Source organism: Sapajus apella, unplaced genomic scaffold (assembly GCF_009761245.1).
Source record: "Sapajus apella isolate SASKATOON/1434 unplaced genomic scaffold, GSC_monkey_1.0 scaffold44, whole genome shotgun sequence".
In the NCBI taxonomy this organism is placed as follows: Eukaryota; Metazoa; Chordata; class Mammalia; order Primates; family Cebidae; genus Sapajus; species Sapajus apella.
This window is the reverse complement of record NW_022436984.1, coordinates 10,289,305-10,309,094: the sequence shown is the minus strand read 5'-3', so window position 1 is coordinate 10,309,094 and position 19,790 is coordinate 10,289,305. Positions and strand designations below refer to the sequence as shown.

The 19,790-nt window shown below is 35.4% G+C and overlaps 1 protein-coding gene across 3 annotated transcripts in view; it reads left to right on the top strand.

The window, feature by feature from the left end:
• STRN (striatin) overlaps nucleotides 1-19,376 on the top strand; it is a 136,099-nt gene extending 116,723 nt beyond the window's left edge. For 2 of the 3 annotated variants that reach the window (XM_032239305.1, XM_032239307.1), the window contains 5 exons: nucleotides 2,609-2,776; nucleotides 5,486-5,626; nucleotides 9,479-9,586; nucleotides 10,766-10,852; nucleotides 10,944-19,376. In XM_032239305.1, the coding sequence (XP_032095196.1) occupies nucleotides 2,609-2,776; nucleotides 5,486-5,626; nucleotides 9,479-9,586; nucleotides 10,766-10,852; nucleotides 10,944-11,113 (674 nt within the window). In that variant the 3' untranslated portion in view covers nucleotides 11,114-19,376. The remainder of the gene's footprint in view (nucleotides 1-2,608; nucleotides 2,777-5,485; nucleotides 5,627-9,478; nucleotides 9,587-10,765; nucleotides 10,853-10,943) is intronic. The other variant, XM_032239306.1, reaches the window with a different exon arrangement.
• Nucleotides 19,377-19,790: the final 414 nt, after the last annotated feature.

Sequence of the window (19,790 nt, the reverse complement as noted above, 5' to 3'; positions counted from 1 at the left end):
ATAAATCATAAATACATATTATAATCTATTAATAGATAATGCCATAAATTCACTTGTAAAAACTATTTAGGAATTGGCTATTTTTGTTGTCTCTTAAGTTCTAGACTAGTTTGAAGTATCATATGTGTCATAAAAACGTTTTAATTTCATCATCATTTTAGATTATATTTTTTTTTACCACCAAACCTGGGTAAAGATAAGAAATTCAATAAACAAAAATTTTTTCCAGCATTTATTTAATAAGCATTAATATTTTGTGAAAGGTAACCCCACTCTCCCCCAATTCTCTTATAAGTTATTTGTTCCATGCCTTTCCTTACTTCCTTTACCTCTCTGCCAGAGGATCAACTGTCCATTCTGTCTCAGGCCAGTCCTTCCCATTTTACTTAGTTTATTTTGGGACTGTACTCAAATCTCTCTCTGTCTCTTAGTGACTGCATTCTAATCTCTTGCTCTTGCTCTCTCATTGTCTTGAATCTTAATTAAGCCTTACCCTCTTTGCTGCCTTTCCGTGCCCTCAGCAAATAAGTGAATTTGGGTACCTCCTCTTCTGGACAAGGAGAAGCCTTTTCTTGACTCTGTTTCCCTGTCTGGCTTCTGTTTAGGCCCTCTCTTTTCCTCATCATCTGTTTCTTTGATGGTATTGTCTAGAAAACTTAATTACCAGTTACTAAATTCATGTCTTCTCTCCTTTATCCTTCTGCATTCTGGCTTCTGGCTACAACACTTGCATAAAACAAGATTATTGGTAACTAATTGCCTGATCCAAGAATATTTTATAGTCCTTATTTTACTGGATGTATTGGCTGCATCTGAGATTAACAACTCCATCTTTTTTGAAATCTTTTGAAATCTGTCCATTCTATTGGCTTTTTGACACTTTGTGATAATTTCTATTCCCTGTCCTTCATAACTGCCTTTGTTTTTCTTGCCTTAAATGTCGACATTTATCAAGACCCAGAACCTAACTTTTTGCACTGTACAAACATTCCTTGAGAGACTGAATCTGTTTCTATGCTTTTACCTACAGTTGACTCATAAATCTCTTCTTTAAGCTTCAGATTGACTACAGGAGTTTCAGGATGACTGTTTCATTGTCTGTAAATCCTAATAAGTTCTGTGTTTCTTCTCCTATATATTATTTTTTAGTTGGTGACACTACAAGAATCACCCAAACTAGAAGCCTAAGAATTATTCTTGATTCCCTATTCTGTCACACTGTCCCCACTTACTAATTACCTAGTTTTTTGGTAATGACTCCCTAAATATTTATTGAATTTACTTTTTCTGCTTTGGCCCTCTTACTACTTCCCCTCGCCTTAGATCTTTGTTATTATTTGTCTGCTGAAACAGCCCCTTGCCTTTGTCTTAATTCTGTCCAGTCTGTCTTCTATACAATCTATTTTCTATACTACTACCAAGATTACCTTTTGAAATATATATTTGATCCTACTGGGCTTGGAGACAGGTTTCTTGTTGCTTTCAGGATAATTTCCAAATTCCTTAATATGGAATAGAAATCACACTATAAACTAGCTGCCCTCATCCCATCTGCTTCCTAACTCAAAGTCCACACTCTAGTAATACTGAATTGCTTGTAAATTTCCTTGCATATCATGCTGTTTCTTTTTTCATATGGATTTGTAGATGCTGCCTCTTTGTCAAGCATGCTCTCCCTCTAACATCTGTAAATTCTAGGTGTCACTCTCCAAGTTTTCACTCATCCCAGTTACTCTCTGTGCTTACTGATGTCTGTCACTATTACTGTACTTTCATCATTGTCTGTTGAGGACTGGGATAGAATTGAGTCTTAATCATATATTTGACTCCATCATTGAGCATAGTGCCTGACACACACTGTGTCTTCAATAAATATTTTATGGTATGTGTGACAGGATATAAGACATACCATTGACATTTCCAGACTTAACATTTGTGGGTCATCTTGAAAGTACCACTTTATAGAATCATTGTGAAGATTAATAAAATTTCCAATTTGACTTTTATCATGAGACTGTGCTCAGTTAACCTCCCTACTTCCTCCCTCTTTCCCTGCATACATATCACCACATCTCAGTTACTGCTATTTGAGAATTTGGGGGTTCCTGTAAATGTCACTTCCTGTCCATTATGTCATATTTTCAGGAATAACTGCCATCCATCGTATAGTAAGATAAGTGGACAGAAGGAAGTGTAGCCAAAGTGTAAATGACTTCAGAGAGGGAGAGGACCTCTCTGTTCACTTCCTCAGGGCGTATGAGTTGTGATTTCTCCAAAGATGAATTAAATTCAAATGATTTGTATTAACATGCTTTAAAAATATTTAGACAAATGGAAGGACAGAAGAAAGGGGGAAGAAATATTCAGTTTTTTTAAGGAGAAAAATACGTGCTTTTTAATTTTAATTTAAAATTTTTAAACTTTATATTTGTGTATTTCCAAGCCTGTTTTGGTTTACTGTAGCATGTCAGAATAATAATAGAAACCAAGAGTCATATTTTATACTGTTATCAGGTGCTGTTGTTTATGTATTTTACTTTCTCTGAAATCTAATTACCTTTGGGGTTTTTTTTCTCTTCTGATTTTGCATTTTTGCTGTTTTGTATAGATCCTTCTGTTTTACGAGGCCCTCTCCTAGGCCACACGGATGCAGTCTGGGGTTTGGCTTATAGTGCAGCACATCAGCGTTTGTTGTCCTGTTCAGCAGATGGCACTCTGCGTTTATGGAATACAACGGAGGTTGCTCCAGCACTAAGTGTGTTTAATGATACTCAAGGTACATACTTCAAAAAATTATTTAGCTGAATTCTCTATAACAGTTTACTCTGAAAACAGGCAAGCAAATAAATGATTCTCTGAACTCTTTAAATATAATTTGAAAGTTTTTGAAGCAAGAAAAATGTATTTGAATTCCTTGCTCAGCCTCCTGAGTAGTTGAGATTACAGGAGCACACCACCACACCTGGCTAGTTCTTTTCTTGTATTTTTCTTTTTCTTTTTTTTTTTTTTTTAATTGTATGGTAGGTTCTGGGGTATAATTCTTGTATTTTTTTAAATAGAGACAGGGTTTTGCTATGTTGGCCAGGCTGGTCTCGAACTCCTGACCTCAAGTGATCCACCTGCCTTGGCTTCCCAAAGTGCTGGGATTACAGGCCTGAGCCACCACTTCTGGCCTGTAATTTTTAAAAGCATAGTTTTTGGTGAAAGAAGAACACACAGATTTAAAATTTTTAGGGCCGGGTGCAGTGGTTCATGCCTTTAATCCTAGCACTTTGGGAGGCCGAGGCAAGTGGATCACCTGAGGTCAGGAGTTCAAGATCAGCCTGGCCAGCATGATGAAACCAAAAATAGAAAAATAGAGCTGGCATGGTGACAGGCACATGTAATCTCAGCTACTCAGGAGGCTGAGGCAGGAGAATTGCTTGAACCTGGGCAGCAGAGGTTGCAGTGAGCTAAGATTGCACCATTTCATCCAGTCATCCAGCCTGGGTGAATGAGCGAAGCTCAATCTCAAAAAAAAAAGAAAATTAAAAATTACATATAATTTATAGTGAAAAACAGATATTAAGGATACATGTCAGTGAGTTTGATAAGTACACCCTTGTAAATCATACATCAAGATGTAGAGTCTGGGTGTAGTGGCTCACACCTGTAATCCTAGCACTTTGGGAGGCTGAGGTGGGAGGATCACTAGAGCCCAGGAGCCTGAGACCAGCCGGGCAACATAGTGAGGCCCTGTCTCTACATTTTCTTAAAAAAACAAAAAACAAACAAACAAAAAAACAATTTTCCCATTTTCATACTACCGTAAATACCTGAGACTGGGTAATTTGTTTGAAAAAAAGGTTTAATTTTGGCACACGGTTTTGTATAGGAAGCATAGAAGCTTCTGCTTGGCTTCTGGGAAGGCCTCAGGCAATGTACAATCATAGTGGAAGGCAAAGAGACAGGAGGTATGTCTTACAAAGCCAGAGCAGGAGGAAGAAGAGGGTGGCAGGTACCACGTACTTTTAAATAACCAGATCTCATGAGAACTCTATCATGAGAACAGCACCAAAGGGGAAAATCCACCCCATGATCCAGTCATCTCCCAACAGGCCCTGTCTCCCACATTGGGGATTACAGTTTGACAGGAGACTTGAGTGGGGACACAGATCCAAACCATATGAAAGACAGAATGTTTCCTTTATCTCCCGAAAGTTCCTTCCTGTCTTTCCAACTATTCCCAACCAGAGGTACCCACTGTTGTGATTTCTTTCATCATAGATTAATTTTATTTACTCAAACTTAATGTAAATGGAATAATACAGTATGTGTTCTTTGTGCTTTTACTCTATAATGTTTTTGAAATTCATTTGTGTTATATCAATTATTTTTTTTATTTGATAGTATTTCATTAAGCCATAATTTGTCTGTTCATGTACATCTTGATGGATATTTGAGTTGTTTCTAGTTTTTTGCTATTTTGAACAAAGCTGCTATGAACATTCATATATTTTCATTATAGGTGTGTAGAGACTTAGAATTGCTGGACTTTCAGGTGGATGCTTATTTCACTTTATATGAAATCACTAAATATTTTTCAAAAAATTTTGTGGTTATACCATTTTACACCATTGACAGCAGTGTATGAGAGTTCCAATTGCTCTACACCCTTACGGGCATTTGGTATTGTCAGTCTATCTATCTTTAGCCATTCTGGTGTATGCGTAGTAGTATTTCATCTTAGTTTGTTTGCATTTCTTTGATGGCTAATTATGTTGAGCATTTCTTTTGTTTGCTTGTTGGTTATTTGTATATCTTCTTCTGCAGTACACATATTTTTGAACTGTTAGCTTGCTGTAGTTAGATTTTGAGCCAAATGAAAAAATTCAGATTATTATATTCACTTTATACATTTCCTTCTATTTTTTATGTTTATAAATAAGCTCTAAGTTTTAATGTATTCTAGATGGTAAATAAAAATACCTTCCTTATTTTTGAGTTTTTATAACTTCTCTCCAGGCTTTGATGAGTTGTCTTCATATGATATTTGTATAACTCTAACAATAAGTAATAATTTTAAATTTTACTTTTAATTTCTCTATTTTTGATGAGCTAACATTCCTGATAAGAGATGGGTTTTTTTTTTTTTAATGAAAAATTCCCACTATGCCACTCCAAGCTCCAGGTTGGATGGAGCAGCAAAATTTGTAATTCATACATGTTTTCCATTTGCTTTCTGAATAAAGGCTTGCATTCCATGAATGTATCAGATGAGTAACAGGTAGAAGATCTGCTGAGCAGGTAAGGGTAGTAAATAGACTGGGGCTAAAAGTTACAAAGAAATAATCTCCAATGAATAGTTATGAGCTAATTCTTATTCTTATGGTAAGCCTTGTTTACTTCTTAAGGAAATCATGCCGTTATTTGTTTTGCTATATTTTAAGCACATTGTCAAGTAGATGGTTTAATTGCCATTCTATTTCAATATGTTCTCTTTTAGAATTGGGAATCCCTGCCTCTGTGGATCTAGTGAGCAGTGACCCGAGCCATATGGTAGCATCATTCAGCAAGGGATATACAAGCATCTTTAACATGGAAACACAACAACGCATTCTAACTTTAGAATCCAATGTAGATACAAGTATGCATACCAATTTTAAAAAGTCTGCGTTTATTTTTTTAACTTAATCAAGATTATAACTACTAGAATCAGCTGTGAAAAATGTTTGTCATTATAAAGCTTTCTGTCTCCTAAATCTCAGAAAACAGTTACTTAGAAGGATGTACTTATTTACATTTTAAGAATTTGGGTTAAGTTTATGTACATTTATAACTATACTGTTTGAAATAGCATTTGAGCTATTCCAAAGATGGGCCAAGTTTTATTTTATACTAAATGATTAATTTTCATTTCTATTTGAAGAAAGCCATATTTATTCTGAATAGAAAAAAATCTGTTTTTCATTTCTCATAATTTCATATTTTAAATCGATCAAATTTTATATTAATAGCATGATTTGATACAGCTCAGTACAGATCATATTGTGGCACTCACAATTCCAAATCTGAAGCTTCCTATTGGATGCAGGAAGTCAGGAAATAAATGCTTTTTCAGGTGATGAAGAAGATATTACAGTCTGTTTTTTGGTTTGTGGCTTTCTTAACAATCGCTTTTTGTCATTAGCCATAATCCAGTCACAGTTTAGATTGCAGTTGATGAAGAATACCACCTACATATAGCATTGTTTTAATCTGAGAACTAGCTTTAAAAGTGATTACATGTTGTATGTGTATGCATGTATATGTGAACACGTACATGCATATGTGTACATACGTTCTTGTGTTGTTCTCATTCTCTGTCTCATCTCTCAAAAGTTTCTTCATTCCATTGTGGTTTTCATCATTTTCCCTTCCTGATCTGTTGTTTGTTTTATTCTGATATGCTGAGACTTGTTTGGGGAAGTAAGCATGAATAGAACTTTGAGCTACTTGGATATAAACGAGAGAGATAAGGAAATAAAAACTGAGAAGATAGAATTGTAAAGGAGAACTTTTTCACCAAAAAACACAGGTTTTAGACTCTCAATAAATTTAAAATCACATTTAAATATATGACCCAAAGCTATCGTAGTAAAATAAAAAACTAATGTGAAATTAAAAATGATGAGAACATTTTTGTAATTACCTTCGGAGATTATATGACCAATTCTTAAACATCCCGAATGGAAATAGTGCTTCAAATGACTGCAGGTTAATAAGATGTCAAGTCTGGTGGATCAGATGGATAAAGAGAACTAGGCAAGTCCACACTTTCCCCCAAGAGATGTGACCCTAAATTAATAGGACTTTTTACCTGATACTGGAAACATTTTGAGAAGACTTCCAACAACGTTTTCAACAAAGGCAACCTTACTGGAATAAATGATAATTATTTTGAGTTGTAATATGTCTCAACATTTTCTAAGTTAACATTTTTTACTTTTAAGGTTGTATAAAGCAAACTTAAATTAGTCTTTTATTATTTTTTACTGTGAACTACCCCGTGCTATTTGTATTTGATTGTGTTGTGTTGTTTTGGAATTTAGCATTTTTTTTTTTTTTTTAATGAAAGTTAGGATCAAACAAGCTTCAAGGTGAAAGTGAATTTTATATAGAGTTTAAAGTGATGAAGGATGTTTGTTAGAATAGGAATTACCCTTCTTCTCAGTGACGTCAGTGGCTGTGGTATAGTCAATGACTGTGGTAAAGTCAAAGGTAGTTGAAGCAGATACGTCACAAGCCAGGTATGAGTAGTATTCTTTGCATCCTGCCTACTTCTCTGATTTATCCATCAAGTGGAGAAGCTTCCTTAAAAGTATTAACAAATAAGAACTTTCTTTTGCCTGCTTCCATGATTTGATTTCAATCTTACTTATTTTCTAGCTCTCAAAGTAATTGAGGCTATTCTGTAAAATGTCTCTCTCAGAATACGTGGGATACTTAAATTATTTCTTTTTTTGTTGTTACTGTTTTTCTCTTGCTGGGTTTTACAGAGGGTATTGCTCAATGGAGTATTATCTGTGGAGGAAATAACACATAGTCTGAATTTTGTAAATAAGCATGTCTTTGTTTAGGGTTGTCTAAATTAGGTGTAACTGACCAAGAACTTATTCCACGTGGTCAAGTGAGTTTTTTGTTTTATATTTATTCTTTTGAGATGGAGTCTCACTCTGTTGCACAGGCTGGAGTGCATTGGCATGATCTCAGCTTACTGCAACCTCCATCTCCTGGGTTCAAGTGATTCTCCTGCCTCAGCCTCCAGAGTAGTTGGGACCACAGGCGTGTGCCACCACGTCTGGCCCATTTTTGTATTTTTCGTAGAGACAGAGTTTCACCATGTTGGCCTCCACCTCCTGGGTTCAGGCAATTCTTCTGCCTCAGCCTCCTGAGTAGCCAAGATTACAGGCACACGCCACCGTGCCCAGCTGATTTTTTGTATTTTTTTTTTTTTTTAGTAGAGATGGGGTTTCACCATGTTGACCAGGATGGTCTCGATCTCTTGACCTCATGATCCACCTGCCTCGGCCTCCCAAAGTGCTGGGATTGCAGGTGTGAGCCACCGTGCCCGGCCCTAAATTACTGATTTCTTTTTGATAAAAGCCTTTCAGGAAGAACTTGTGATCATTTAGGAACCAATTTTGACAAGTTGTGTGATTTGCACGAACCGTCAGGTCGGGAGGGAGAAGTTAGAACAGGTACTGATTTTGTCACCTGATTGTGGAGGAGTCACAACTTTTTCTGAACCTTGATGTGTTCACTGTAATATGGGGTTAATAATCAATATGTGCTTGCCTGTCTCATTGTGCATATAGTTGAAGTTTCTTTGGAACCTAATAACACAAAAAATACAGTTAGGATGCTGACTTTTAGGATTCCAAACCTGGGCCAGGCGTGGTGGCTCGCCTGTAATCCCAGCACTCTGGGAGGCTGGGGCAGGCAGATCACAAGGTCAGGAGATCAAGACCATCCTGGGCAACATGGTGAAACCCCGCCTCTACTGAAAATACAAAAATTAGCTGGGTATGGTGACGTGTGCCTGTAGTCCCAGCTACTCTGGAGGCTGAGGCAGAATTGCTTGAACCCAGGAGGTGGAGGTTGCAGTGAACTCAGATTGCACAACTGCACCCCATCATGGCGACAGAGTGAGACTCCATTGTCAAATGATGACCATTTCTATTATGATGAGGAATAGTGAAAAGGGGACTTAAGGATTAAGAAGCTCTCTTTGTTTATCTTTAGATAATAACGATGTGATATAGAACTTTGTATGCAAAAAGATCTGAGATTTAAATTTGAGAATTATCTCCATGTAAGTGATGATGGAAGTTTATATTAAAAGTAGCAGAATCTCACAGAACATTGTAGAATGAACAATGTTAGTGGCTATAGACTAAGCCTTAGATGGTACCCACATATAGCAGGAAATTGTAATTTAGAAATACTTCCAGATTTATCAGTATAGCATGGTTCAGGCAGTTCTGCTTCCTAACATTGAAATTTTGAAAACAATCACAGAATAAATGAACTAAAGACAAGTAAAAGTCACATTATTTACTTTTTTTTTTTTTTTTTGAGATGGAGTCTCGCTCTGTCACCCAGGCTGGAATGCAGTGGCGTGATCTCAGCTCACTACAGCCTCTGTCTCCCAGGTTCAAGTGATTCTCCTGCCTCAGCCTCCTGAGGAGCTGGGACTACAGGCATGTGCCACCACACCTGGCTAATTTTTGTATTTTTAGTAGATATAAGGTTTCACCATGTTGGCCAGGATGGTTTCCATCTCCTGACCTCATAATCCACCCACCTTAGCCTCCCAGCCTCCCAAGTGCAGGGATTATAGGCATGAGCCACCACGCCCAGCCTACTTTTTCAATCTCTTAGGTAGATAATTTAATTCTCCTTTGTGTGAAAAATATATTTGACTAAATTGTGTTGCTTTTTAATTTTTTCTGTTTAGCAGCCAACTCTTCCTGCCAAATAAATAGAGTCATCAGTCATCCCACTCTTCCGATCAGCATCACTGCTCATGAAGACAGGCACATCAAATTCTATGATAACAATACAGGTAAGAATTTATTAAGAAATGGTTTTTATTAAAGCAAAAAGAAAAAACATTCCTACCACAAGTAGGCTAATTTTGGTGTCTGTTGGTGATTTCATAGTCAGGGAATAGGCACTGAAACACAAATGTTCTCCTGGCTCTGTTTCTCTTCATTCCATCCAAATCTACTAAGACTAGTCTTTATTATACAATACAGAATCATTTTGATTTATTTAATAGTGAGCAGATGCTATATTTAGGCCTTAGAGCCAAGTTTATCACTATGGACACCAGGAAAAATTTTCTCAAATACCAGTAAAAATGATCTGTTGCTATGATCTGTTGTAGTATTATATATTGGGGAAAAGTAGAAACATTGGAAGTAGAGGCATATGATGATTATATTTTGTTTAAAATGTTCAGTTATTGAATAGCCTTATTCAATATCCAGTTATTAAGTTACCAGATAGCCTTTTTTAGTGTTGCAGATGGAAAACCTCCAGGTCATTTTATTCATTTTCTATGAACTAATCTTATCTGTGTTATAAAACTGACTAGTTGGTTCTTATTGATTTGAATTGTGCATGGAGACTTGCCCAAGTTTTATTTTATTACATTTCACCAGTATAAAGGAAATCTACGAAGAGCTGTGTTAGAGGAAAGCACCCTATATTAGCTGCCATATTTACCTAAGTATCTGCCTTGTTAATTTGTTGACTTTTGCTGACTTTGTTTAGCTGCTGGTGATGAGTCATTTAATATTTTAAAATCTTTTCTATATGTTGTATCCACCACAGTTGTGGCCATGTTTTCTTTCCGTCCTCTTTCTTTGCCTCATTGTTTTCTCTCTGTGAATTTGAATTCTATATTTCCACAACTCAATTTGCCAGTAGCTAAAGGATGCAAAGTAGGTGATTAATAATGTCTAAGTTCTAATTAACAAATGTGGCTTAAGGGGTGTGTTTAGAAATTACTGACTTCCGTATTGTGGCTTAAAAGACAAAAGTATAATCTAAAATTTGAGCTTTTTTGTTTTTTGTATCACTGCCATGACTAGAGGCAAGAGGGAAACATGTTGTTTTAGTCAATGGAAAAGCCATTAATATATTAAGCACACAGAGAGGGATGACTGGAGAAACCAGCATACTGAAGATGAGGAACGGCAGTGGCATTAATAAGGAGTAACAATCTCTTTTTCCAAAGGCAAACTGATCCACTCGATGGTAGCCCACCTAGAAGCTGTTACAAGTTTAGCAGTTGATCCTAATGGCCTTTACTTGATGTCTGGCAGTAAGTACCTCAAGTATGGATTATTTATTTGTCCTTATCATTTTCATGTTAATGTAATTTTTCCTTTCAATTTTTTTTTTTTTTGGCATAGGTCATGACTGTTCAATACGTTTATGGAATCTAGAAAGCAAGACGTGTATCCAAGAATTCACAGCTCATCGAAAGAAGTTTGAAGAATCGATTCATGATGTAGCTTTCCACCCATCCAAATGCTATATAGCCAGTGCTGGAGCTGACGCACTGGCCAAAGTCTTTGTATGACGCAGTGCATCATCTTCGCCTTCTAGCTGTTTATAAGTAATCAACTGCACAAAAGAGATACAGAAGATGAGGGCAAGAATCAACTCATCCTGCCCTTTTGTTCTGCTGAAGGAGCACAGAGAACATTTGTTGAAGTATAGTTTTGCAATTCATATACTGTTTTCTAAAACTAAGGTTTGTTCAGGTTGCTGCAAGCTCAGCTGAATCTGTGAGCTGGAGGTCTGTTTCAAATTTCTCCCAATAGGCGCCTTTATTTCTGAGGTTCTAATTTGCTAGGCAGGCCTGAGCGAATAAAAGTTTAGCTTGTCCCTATTGAGTAAGTAGGGCATGCTGCAATGGATAGTTAAGAGGCTTGATAGCTGGGACTAAACAGAAGAAAAGCGGGAAACTTAGACCAAGTTCTCTTTTGAGAAATCTTGTTAAACACATTAAGTAGTCAAAATAGTAATCTTTATCATATCTGCCATACTAACCCTTTTGTGTATAATGACCAGGCAGTGTTAAACTGAGTTTTTAATTTGACTCTCCTTTCAGCTGTTCCCATAAAGCACCTGGCAAAGCATTTTACCTGCTAGGGGGAGAAAAATGCAATAATACGTTAAATATATTACTACTCAGAAATGCTAAACAAATACTTAGTTTGCAAGCAGATTTCTATATTGTATTACAGTTTTGAAAAATATATTTGGTATCATTCTAAAGTTTAACTATCAAGCACTCACCATTATGAAGAATAGTTGATGGACTCTGCTTTTACTAAAGGATTTAACTTATTCCGGTTTGAAATTCTGTTTATTTTTAAGGGTAAACAGGGCATATCTCTATAATAATTTCTGTTTTAAAATTCACTTTATTCATGTGGCATTTCTAGTACGAGTGATTATTTCATACCAATGAAATCTTACTTTTCAGTGACTGAAAAGATGGAAGTTATTTGCTAATACTTGTTTATCAATACCCATTTAATGATGCTTCAGATGATCTGTGCTCTTTCTTCTTTGTCTGTCACATTCGAGTTATCTGACATCTACCAAGAATAGTTCATAATTATTAAGAGTCCAAAGAATATGGTTAACTTCATGCAGCTACTTTTGCAGAAGTACTAATAAAAGCAAATGTTTTGTATCCCGGAAGTCCTCTATTAATCTCTCTAAGAATAATCTCCTGGAAATCTGAATGAAAGAGTTCATTGCCAAATATTGATTAAAAATTTCCGTCTTTCTCTCTCTCTATTCCTCCCCCATTGTTTAATTGAGATATACATGTTTTAATAGGCAGTGAATCAGTATTGTTTCTTGGGAAATCCATACCTTAAAAGGCCAGGCTTTCCCATCCCAACTTACCTGTGACCCACCTACATGTGGTCAGCTTTTGGAATTCCTAGGACACCACTATCTAGACCTAGTCCCCGGTCATACAGACCTTATTTCTAATGCTGTTATGGCTCACTTTATTCTCTTTCTTCTTTGTCCCAAATGACAGAGACTATTCTAGAAATTAGAAATAAATTATTAACGTCCAACTTGCCACCAAAAAAATATAAATAAGCTCTTAGATTTAAAAAAAATTAAATATATAAATATTTTAACCAATTAAAACAATTTCTACATATTCCATTCCCCACATTTTCCATCATCATAACAGTGACACTTCTCATGATATGTACATCTCCTTGAAAAAGTATTCTGGTGGTGATGTGGCTAATGATTGACAATATTTCTATAAAATTTGTGCTTGTTTGCCCTTAGAATTCTGCATTATACAGGCAAATTTTCTTTAAAGACGTGCTAAATTTGCCTGATTTTCATACAGATATGCCATAGTATTTTAACACAGCTACCTTTTCATTTCATCTTTGTACTTTGGTTACAAGCAGGCTTAAGAGACTCCTTTATGTAATTAAATGAATTGACCTAAACATGAACTATCAGGTAAATGCTTATATTTCCTTGCAGATACAGAATTCCATATTGTGTTCGGTAAATTTCTTTTGGTTCTTCATAGTGAAGAAAGAATGTTTCTAACCTAACATTTGTAGAAGGAGACTGGAAAATTCCTTCCAGGAGGGAAGGAAGGTGCCATTACTTAGTGTATTTATGATGGATTACCACAAAACTGTTGTTCTACCAGTTATTGTTTTAATTACCTTCTAAGATCTTCAGTACCTGCTTTACTAATGTCACTGAAATCCTGAAAACCAAGACGTTCTTCCCCTGTTCATTTTATGCTTCATGGTTGAAATTTTTCCGTTAGTAAGTGGAAAATAACCATGGGATACATAGACTATAGTGCAAATGGAACTGTTGAAAGTTCCATAGGAAGCCAGTGCAGTGCCTTTGGAGACTATAGAGTCTTCTCTACCAGCACTGCATGATCAGCCTAGAAATGAGCCAAAGCTGTCTTCCATCCAGAGTAGCATATACATGTGTCTGACTTTTCCCCTAGCCTGTTGAACATTCAATAAAACTTCACAGAATGAACAAATTCAGTATTTACACAGCCAGTGAAATGCTTTCGTAGAGCTTCATTTGTAAATATTTCGGATGAAATGTATTGGAATAGTATGAAAATCAGCAGGAGGTGTGAACCCCTGCCTTATTTTCATATGCTATGGATACATCTCTGGGAGCTTGCAGCACCCTTCTCAAAACTCAACTGTCATATAGAGCTCATTTGCTACTCAAACCATAGACGGATATTTAACATAAGTGATATAATGACCTTCAGTATTTTTCTAATGAACAAGTTTAGCAACTTTTGCCATTAAACAGATACTTAGTTATGCAAAATATTTAGCTTTTATAATCATTTTAGTTATGACCAAAAGGGGGGAGATTGAGCTGCATCACTGGTGATGAACTTTGTGAGAAATTTTTTTTTTAATCTGACTTTCATTCCTTCAGTATTCTTGCTATAAATTTCTTTTGGAAATAATGATGAAGATTTATTTGAAAATGTCTAAAATGTATGTATATTTTATAAATATATATTATATATATTGTAAGAATATATATAATATATAAACTATATATATACATATATATATATATATATATATATATATATATATATATATAGAACCATAGGTGCATTTTACTGTTTTGTATTTTCATTTTTGGAGGTAGTATACACAGCAGATGATGAGTATGATGAGTGTTGTGCTGTTTGCTTTTGCAGTATAATATATAGTTCTAAATGTTTAAATTACTGTATATACTATATTCATTATAGGCTAGCATGCTTATTTTAAAGACTGTCATTCTAGTGTATTAAAATCTGAATGTAAGAAAACCTGGCTATTCAAATGTGAATTGAAAAATATTTTATTCTCAGTTCTGAACTATTTCCATTGAACATTCAGGCTTTTTAACAAAAGCGAATATCAAGAAGGCAATAGCTAGAAAATGAGAGGTGCCTTTAAAAATATATATATAAATGCAGCCTTACAGTGAGGATGAAGATTGAGTTTGGGGCAGGGGTTGGGGGGGGTCAGAGAGAGAGGGAGAGAGAGTTAGTGTGTGTGTATGCGTGCGTGTGTGTGTGTGTGTGTGTGTGTGTGTGTTTACCAATCTGTGAAGGTCCTGATTTGTGACCATCAATGTATTTTTAATATATCTGCTCAACTTCTAGGACTTCAGGGGACATTTCATGCGCTTTGTGCTCTTTTGAGTACCATATATACTTTCCAAGAATTTTGAATGTGAATTCCTAGAAATTTCAGTAGAGAAAATATAGCTATTCTTTAATGGTAGTAAAGTTCAGGTAGAAGGAAAAATTATTGGTTCACCAAAATTATGGGATCTCATTAATGTTGGCTAAGTAAGTGTCATTTTTTAAAGGCTCACTTTTTAATACTTTCATGTATTTCCCTCTTACAAAACAGCATATCATGAAGTTCTTATGTGATAAAGATTTAACTAATAAATATTATTTTTAGGAATTACCTGAACTAGTTAAAAATTCCACCTAAGAATAGTCTTAAAATATTTAAATGGCATCTCTCATATCTACCTCTTTGTCATTGCTGCCATTTTAACTGAAGCAAATCTTTATGACATCTGAAATGATGGTTGGATGCAATTTAAAAAATCTATGTTGGTGCTTTTCTCAGGCTTTATCATTTAAGTTATATTAAGATGTCACAAATCAGATTGAAAGGCTTTGTTTTTCTTTAAAAGAATTGCTTAAAATTAACCATCAATGTGGTTAGTGAGTGGAGACAATGGATCTTTGGTTGGTATATGTCTGTGTGATGTTTTCAACCAATAGCCAAATTATTATTGAATTTACATGAAAAAGAGTTCTAACTATAATCTTATTCAGAATACTTTATTCTTTGAAAGTGATTTCAAGACTATTAAGTACATAATCATTCATTTTATTTACTCAGAAATTGCCTCTCCATTACTGTTACTTGTTTAGTTATTTATACAATTGCAGTACTTAAGTGTTTGACACTGGGATTCAGGTTGTACAAAGTAGGAGCTGACAAAAATATGTATTTTTTTGTGAAATGTATCAAATCCTAAAGTTCATTTTAGAGAAAGGCCCAAAAAACATGTTTTTGAAAACAAAGGACAGGTCATTCGTGAATAACTGGTATAATTTTTACTTTTGCCTTGTAATTGGCCATATCCATCATCCAACTGGATCTTCATGTCAGTGTAAGGGATGCCAAATTGACAAAGTATTTAATAGATTCTTTGCATCAGTTTTTTTTTTTTTTTTTTTTTTTAATTCTAATAAAAACCAAATGTTAGGCCAAACAGATCCCTAGATCCCACTCATTGATTATAGCAGTATTCCTGAAGTGGTGCTTAGGGGGTCAGAATTTTCTGGATCTTTGCTAATCCAAGCTTTAGATTTGATTTAACCGGGACCACATACTTGTCATCTCTCTGATGCAAATTTTCAAAATCATTTTAATTTGGATTAACTCTAATGTCTGCCTGGGTTTTTAACAGGCTGTGAACCAGTGAGTGCCTTGTTAATGTAGAATGATTTTTCCCCCCTCTGGGTGGGTGTTAGTTAGCTCCTCTCTGAAAATGTCTCAGAGAATGGTGTATTAATTGACTTGTAGAGAGCTGCTAAATTTGGTATTATCAGCAATCAGAAAGTCTTTGGTTTACCACGTCTCCCTCCCTGCTATCTATCTCCTCATTGTTTGGCTGAAGCTTGCCTCTTGTGAGAAAACAATACAATTCCCCTTCTCCACACTCTTTTTGTTTCCAGCCCGGATAAAGAGGTATCCCCTACTCCCATCCCAACTCTATGATCTAATACCTGTTTTTAGGAGGAACCACTTCTTTTATTTAATATTGAAATCTGCTGGTTATTTTATGTCTTCTCAAGTTCAGTTGACTAGAGCTAACCACAGGGTGTGTCATCAGTTCAGTTTCCTAAATAACCCTTTCTTTCCACACCCAGTCCTCCAGCTGGTGAGCCCTGGGCCAGATTGTTTGATCCTTAGGTATTTTAAATTTAGTTACATCAATTAATGTAAATTAATCCAAATGCTAATTTTTGTGGTGCCAGAAGTTTCTTTTGTAAATTCAGGGTATGGATAAGCTAATTAAGATATCCATCTTTGGTGGCTCTAAGTGTATTATTTGTTTTTAAATAAAGTGTACAAATATAGATAATGTGCTATAGGTGTCTCATGAATTGGAATGTTTGTCAGATTTGGAATCTAGCTGTGACTTTACAGTGAATCAGTTAAATTAACATAGTCTGATTTGGGGGATTTGGGGGTAGGAGTTGTAGAGGAGTACAGAGAAATATAAAAGGATATTAGATAAAGTTTATGTGAGTCCAAAATTAATGAACCAGTCTTAATTACTAATTGTGAGGAAGGAGGAGAAGTTTATCACTACAGAGAATTTGGACCGCTGAAAAGCCAGTCAAAATATTTTCTAGGATTGGATCAGTGATGCTTTCAGAGACACATGTTTAATGAATACGCTTTATGTTTTTCAAATGTTCAGTTTAAATGGCTTTTAAAATTTATGCACACATACGTAAATACAATGTTTTATTTTTTCTTTGTTTGGTTACTTAACAGACACACATAAGTCTTCCACTCTCCCTGCCCCTTCAAATCAACATTATTTTTCAAGGCCTTTGGCCTACCCAGAACTCAGTCTATTGTGTTCCAATCTGGATCCACAATACAATATGGAATTCCTTGAAACTATCCACCATTATTTGGTGTTCTGTATACTGGTATACTAATGAATATTATATCCTTTGGTGTGTACACACATTTTTCAGTAGTGTTGGAAACATCTCTTTTATCTTTTTAATGAGAGCTGAGACATAATTAGCTGGAGTCATTTTGGAGTAATCTATCTCAGGAGGTCATTAAAACTCCAAAAATTATTCATGGATTGATGAACCCCCTGGGGTCAGCTTAGGATTGCCAGGTAGCATCCTGACCTTCTCTGGGCTTCCCAAAATCACTGATGTTTTGTGGGGTCCCAGCATTGTCCTGGCTTATAAGGTATTCTCAGAACACCTGGGAGTTGAGCATACCTTTGATCTAAACAGTATAATCACGGAGCATCCTTTCACCTGTTATTTCTCTGGATGACCAGAACACTCCAGTTCTGTAAAGAAGCACTAACATACAGATCTGCAGCTCTGAAAATTGGAGTCCATTTTCTGAAACACAAATTTTAACTCAGTAAATTTTGTATATTTTCAAAAAATTCAAAATCTACCAAACATAAAATGACTCACTTCTGAGTATCACTCAAACCCTATAAAACCTTAACCTTTTTGTTATTCCTAATTGGAAGTCATTATTTGGGTGAGTGAAGTCTGCAGTAACCTACTGATAGGAAGGACCTATTTCATAGAAAAGTATCTTGTCCTTGGTGATTTAGCCATTCACCTTACATAAAGACTGGTCCAGATGCCAGCTCCACATTGACTTTTTCTGTGTGCCTCTTTAGATAATTAACCCAGTGATGTAAAGGAGAGCCCACAGTAAAACATCTGTTAAACAACGCTTGGAGTACTAGTTAGTGTTACTAATTTATGTGCTATAATTTCTTATGCCATAATAATATCTAGTGTATCAGATTCCCAATTCATTACTTCAAACAAAAGATTTTTTAAAATTATATAATAGCATCATCAAATTAAGGGTAATAGTAGAGAAACCCATCATCTGCAATTAAGAATGCCCGAATTGAAAACTTTAAGAAAAAAAGCACGTGAAAAGCAAAATTTTGCATTAATCATGAGTTGTAGACGTAAACAGCTTGTGGTTTATATGTATGTGCTGAAATGGGAAAGTATACTGGCACTCAACTACTTCTCTTTGGAAATGGGACCAAAATTTCCAAATTTTGGAAAATTACTGCATAAACAAAATTAACTTAGAGCAAAAGTAATTTTATCAGAAACAGTTTATTTTGGGCACTGGATAACTTGGGTGAGAGTGTGGGGAAAGAAGTACCTTACCAAAAAGGAGAAGCAGCTGGCCCTGTGGCCTGACCCACATTGTCTTCCATTTCAACTTCAATGGGCTGACATGAGATCACTTCTGACCCCAAAGAATAAGTGGTTCCGAGTCTGGCTTGTTTATCATTGCTTCTTGTTATCTAAATTAAATATTTTTGGGAAAGATATCAAAAGTATCCTAGAGCCCCCTGCAAAGCATCAGAGGGCATAGTTTTCATTATATTTGAGGGAGCTATAAAAACATAAACTCAGGTATTTTGTGTCATTGCATATGTCAGGATGAAAACCAGGCATGTGAGAAATGTCCTAAAGTGGCCAAGTGATAATCTCATGAAAAAATATGAGAATCATTTTTACGGAGTGAGTTGTCTTTTGAATGGCTTTGACTATGCTTTTAAAAACATTTTTTAAAATGTACTTACATCTTTTTCTATAGCCCACATATTTCAGAATATTCTCTGGATAGGATAATATCACTCAGTATGATTTTTAGAAAAAGAAAAACTCAGCAGTCTCATATCTTTTGACAGTTGTTTGTGAATAATATCCTCCCCAACAATCTTCCCAGTACTCAACCTCTATGTAAGAGTGCTTTCTTATGTGGTAAATGCCTCAGTATTTTGCTGCCTGGTATTTGTTTGGTTTCTTTATGTATCTCAGGGTCAGAAGGAATCAGGCTTTCTCCCAACTCTGAAACATTCAGACTTCCTTTCTTTTTTGGTCAGCCTTTTAACAAGCAGGGCAAGTAAGCTACTTCTGTCAGAATTGATTTGATTTAAAAAAAAAAAAAAAAAAAGACAATACACTCCTTATTTCTTCCTGCTGTAGAAGACTTAGGAATACACATCTACTAATTACAATGAAAAGATAAGAGAATCTTTAGAAACGTTATTGCTTTCTGGAGATAGAAATTATTTTACTTTTGGACTTGAAGGTTGTAGTTCCATGCAATTTTGTGCCCCTGATGTGTGCAATTGATAATATATCTTGCCTTTGCTAATAAATACACAAATATTTTATTTCCTGTGATTCTTCAGAAATTATTTTTGGAATACAAAGATTAATAGGGAATTATGTGATGTTTATCTCCTACATTATCTTTCAAAATCTTCTGGATTTTTTTTTTTTTTGAGGCATAGGGAGCAGGTAATGAGAATATCTTGATTCTGCCCCGTAACCCAGATTTGCATCTTACACATTGCTCATTTGT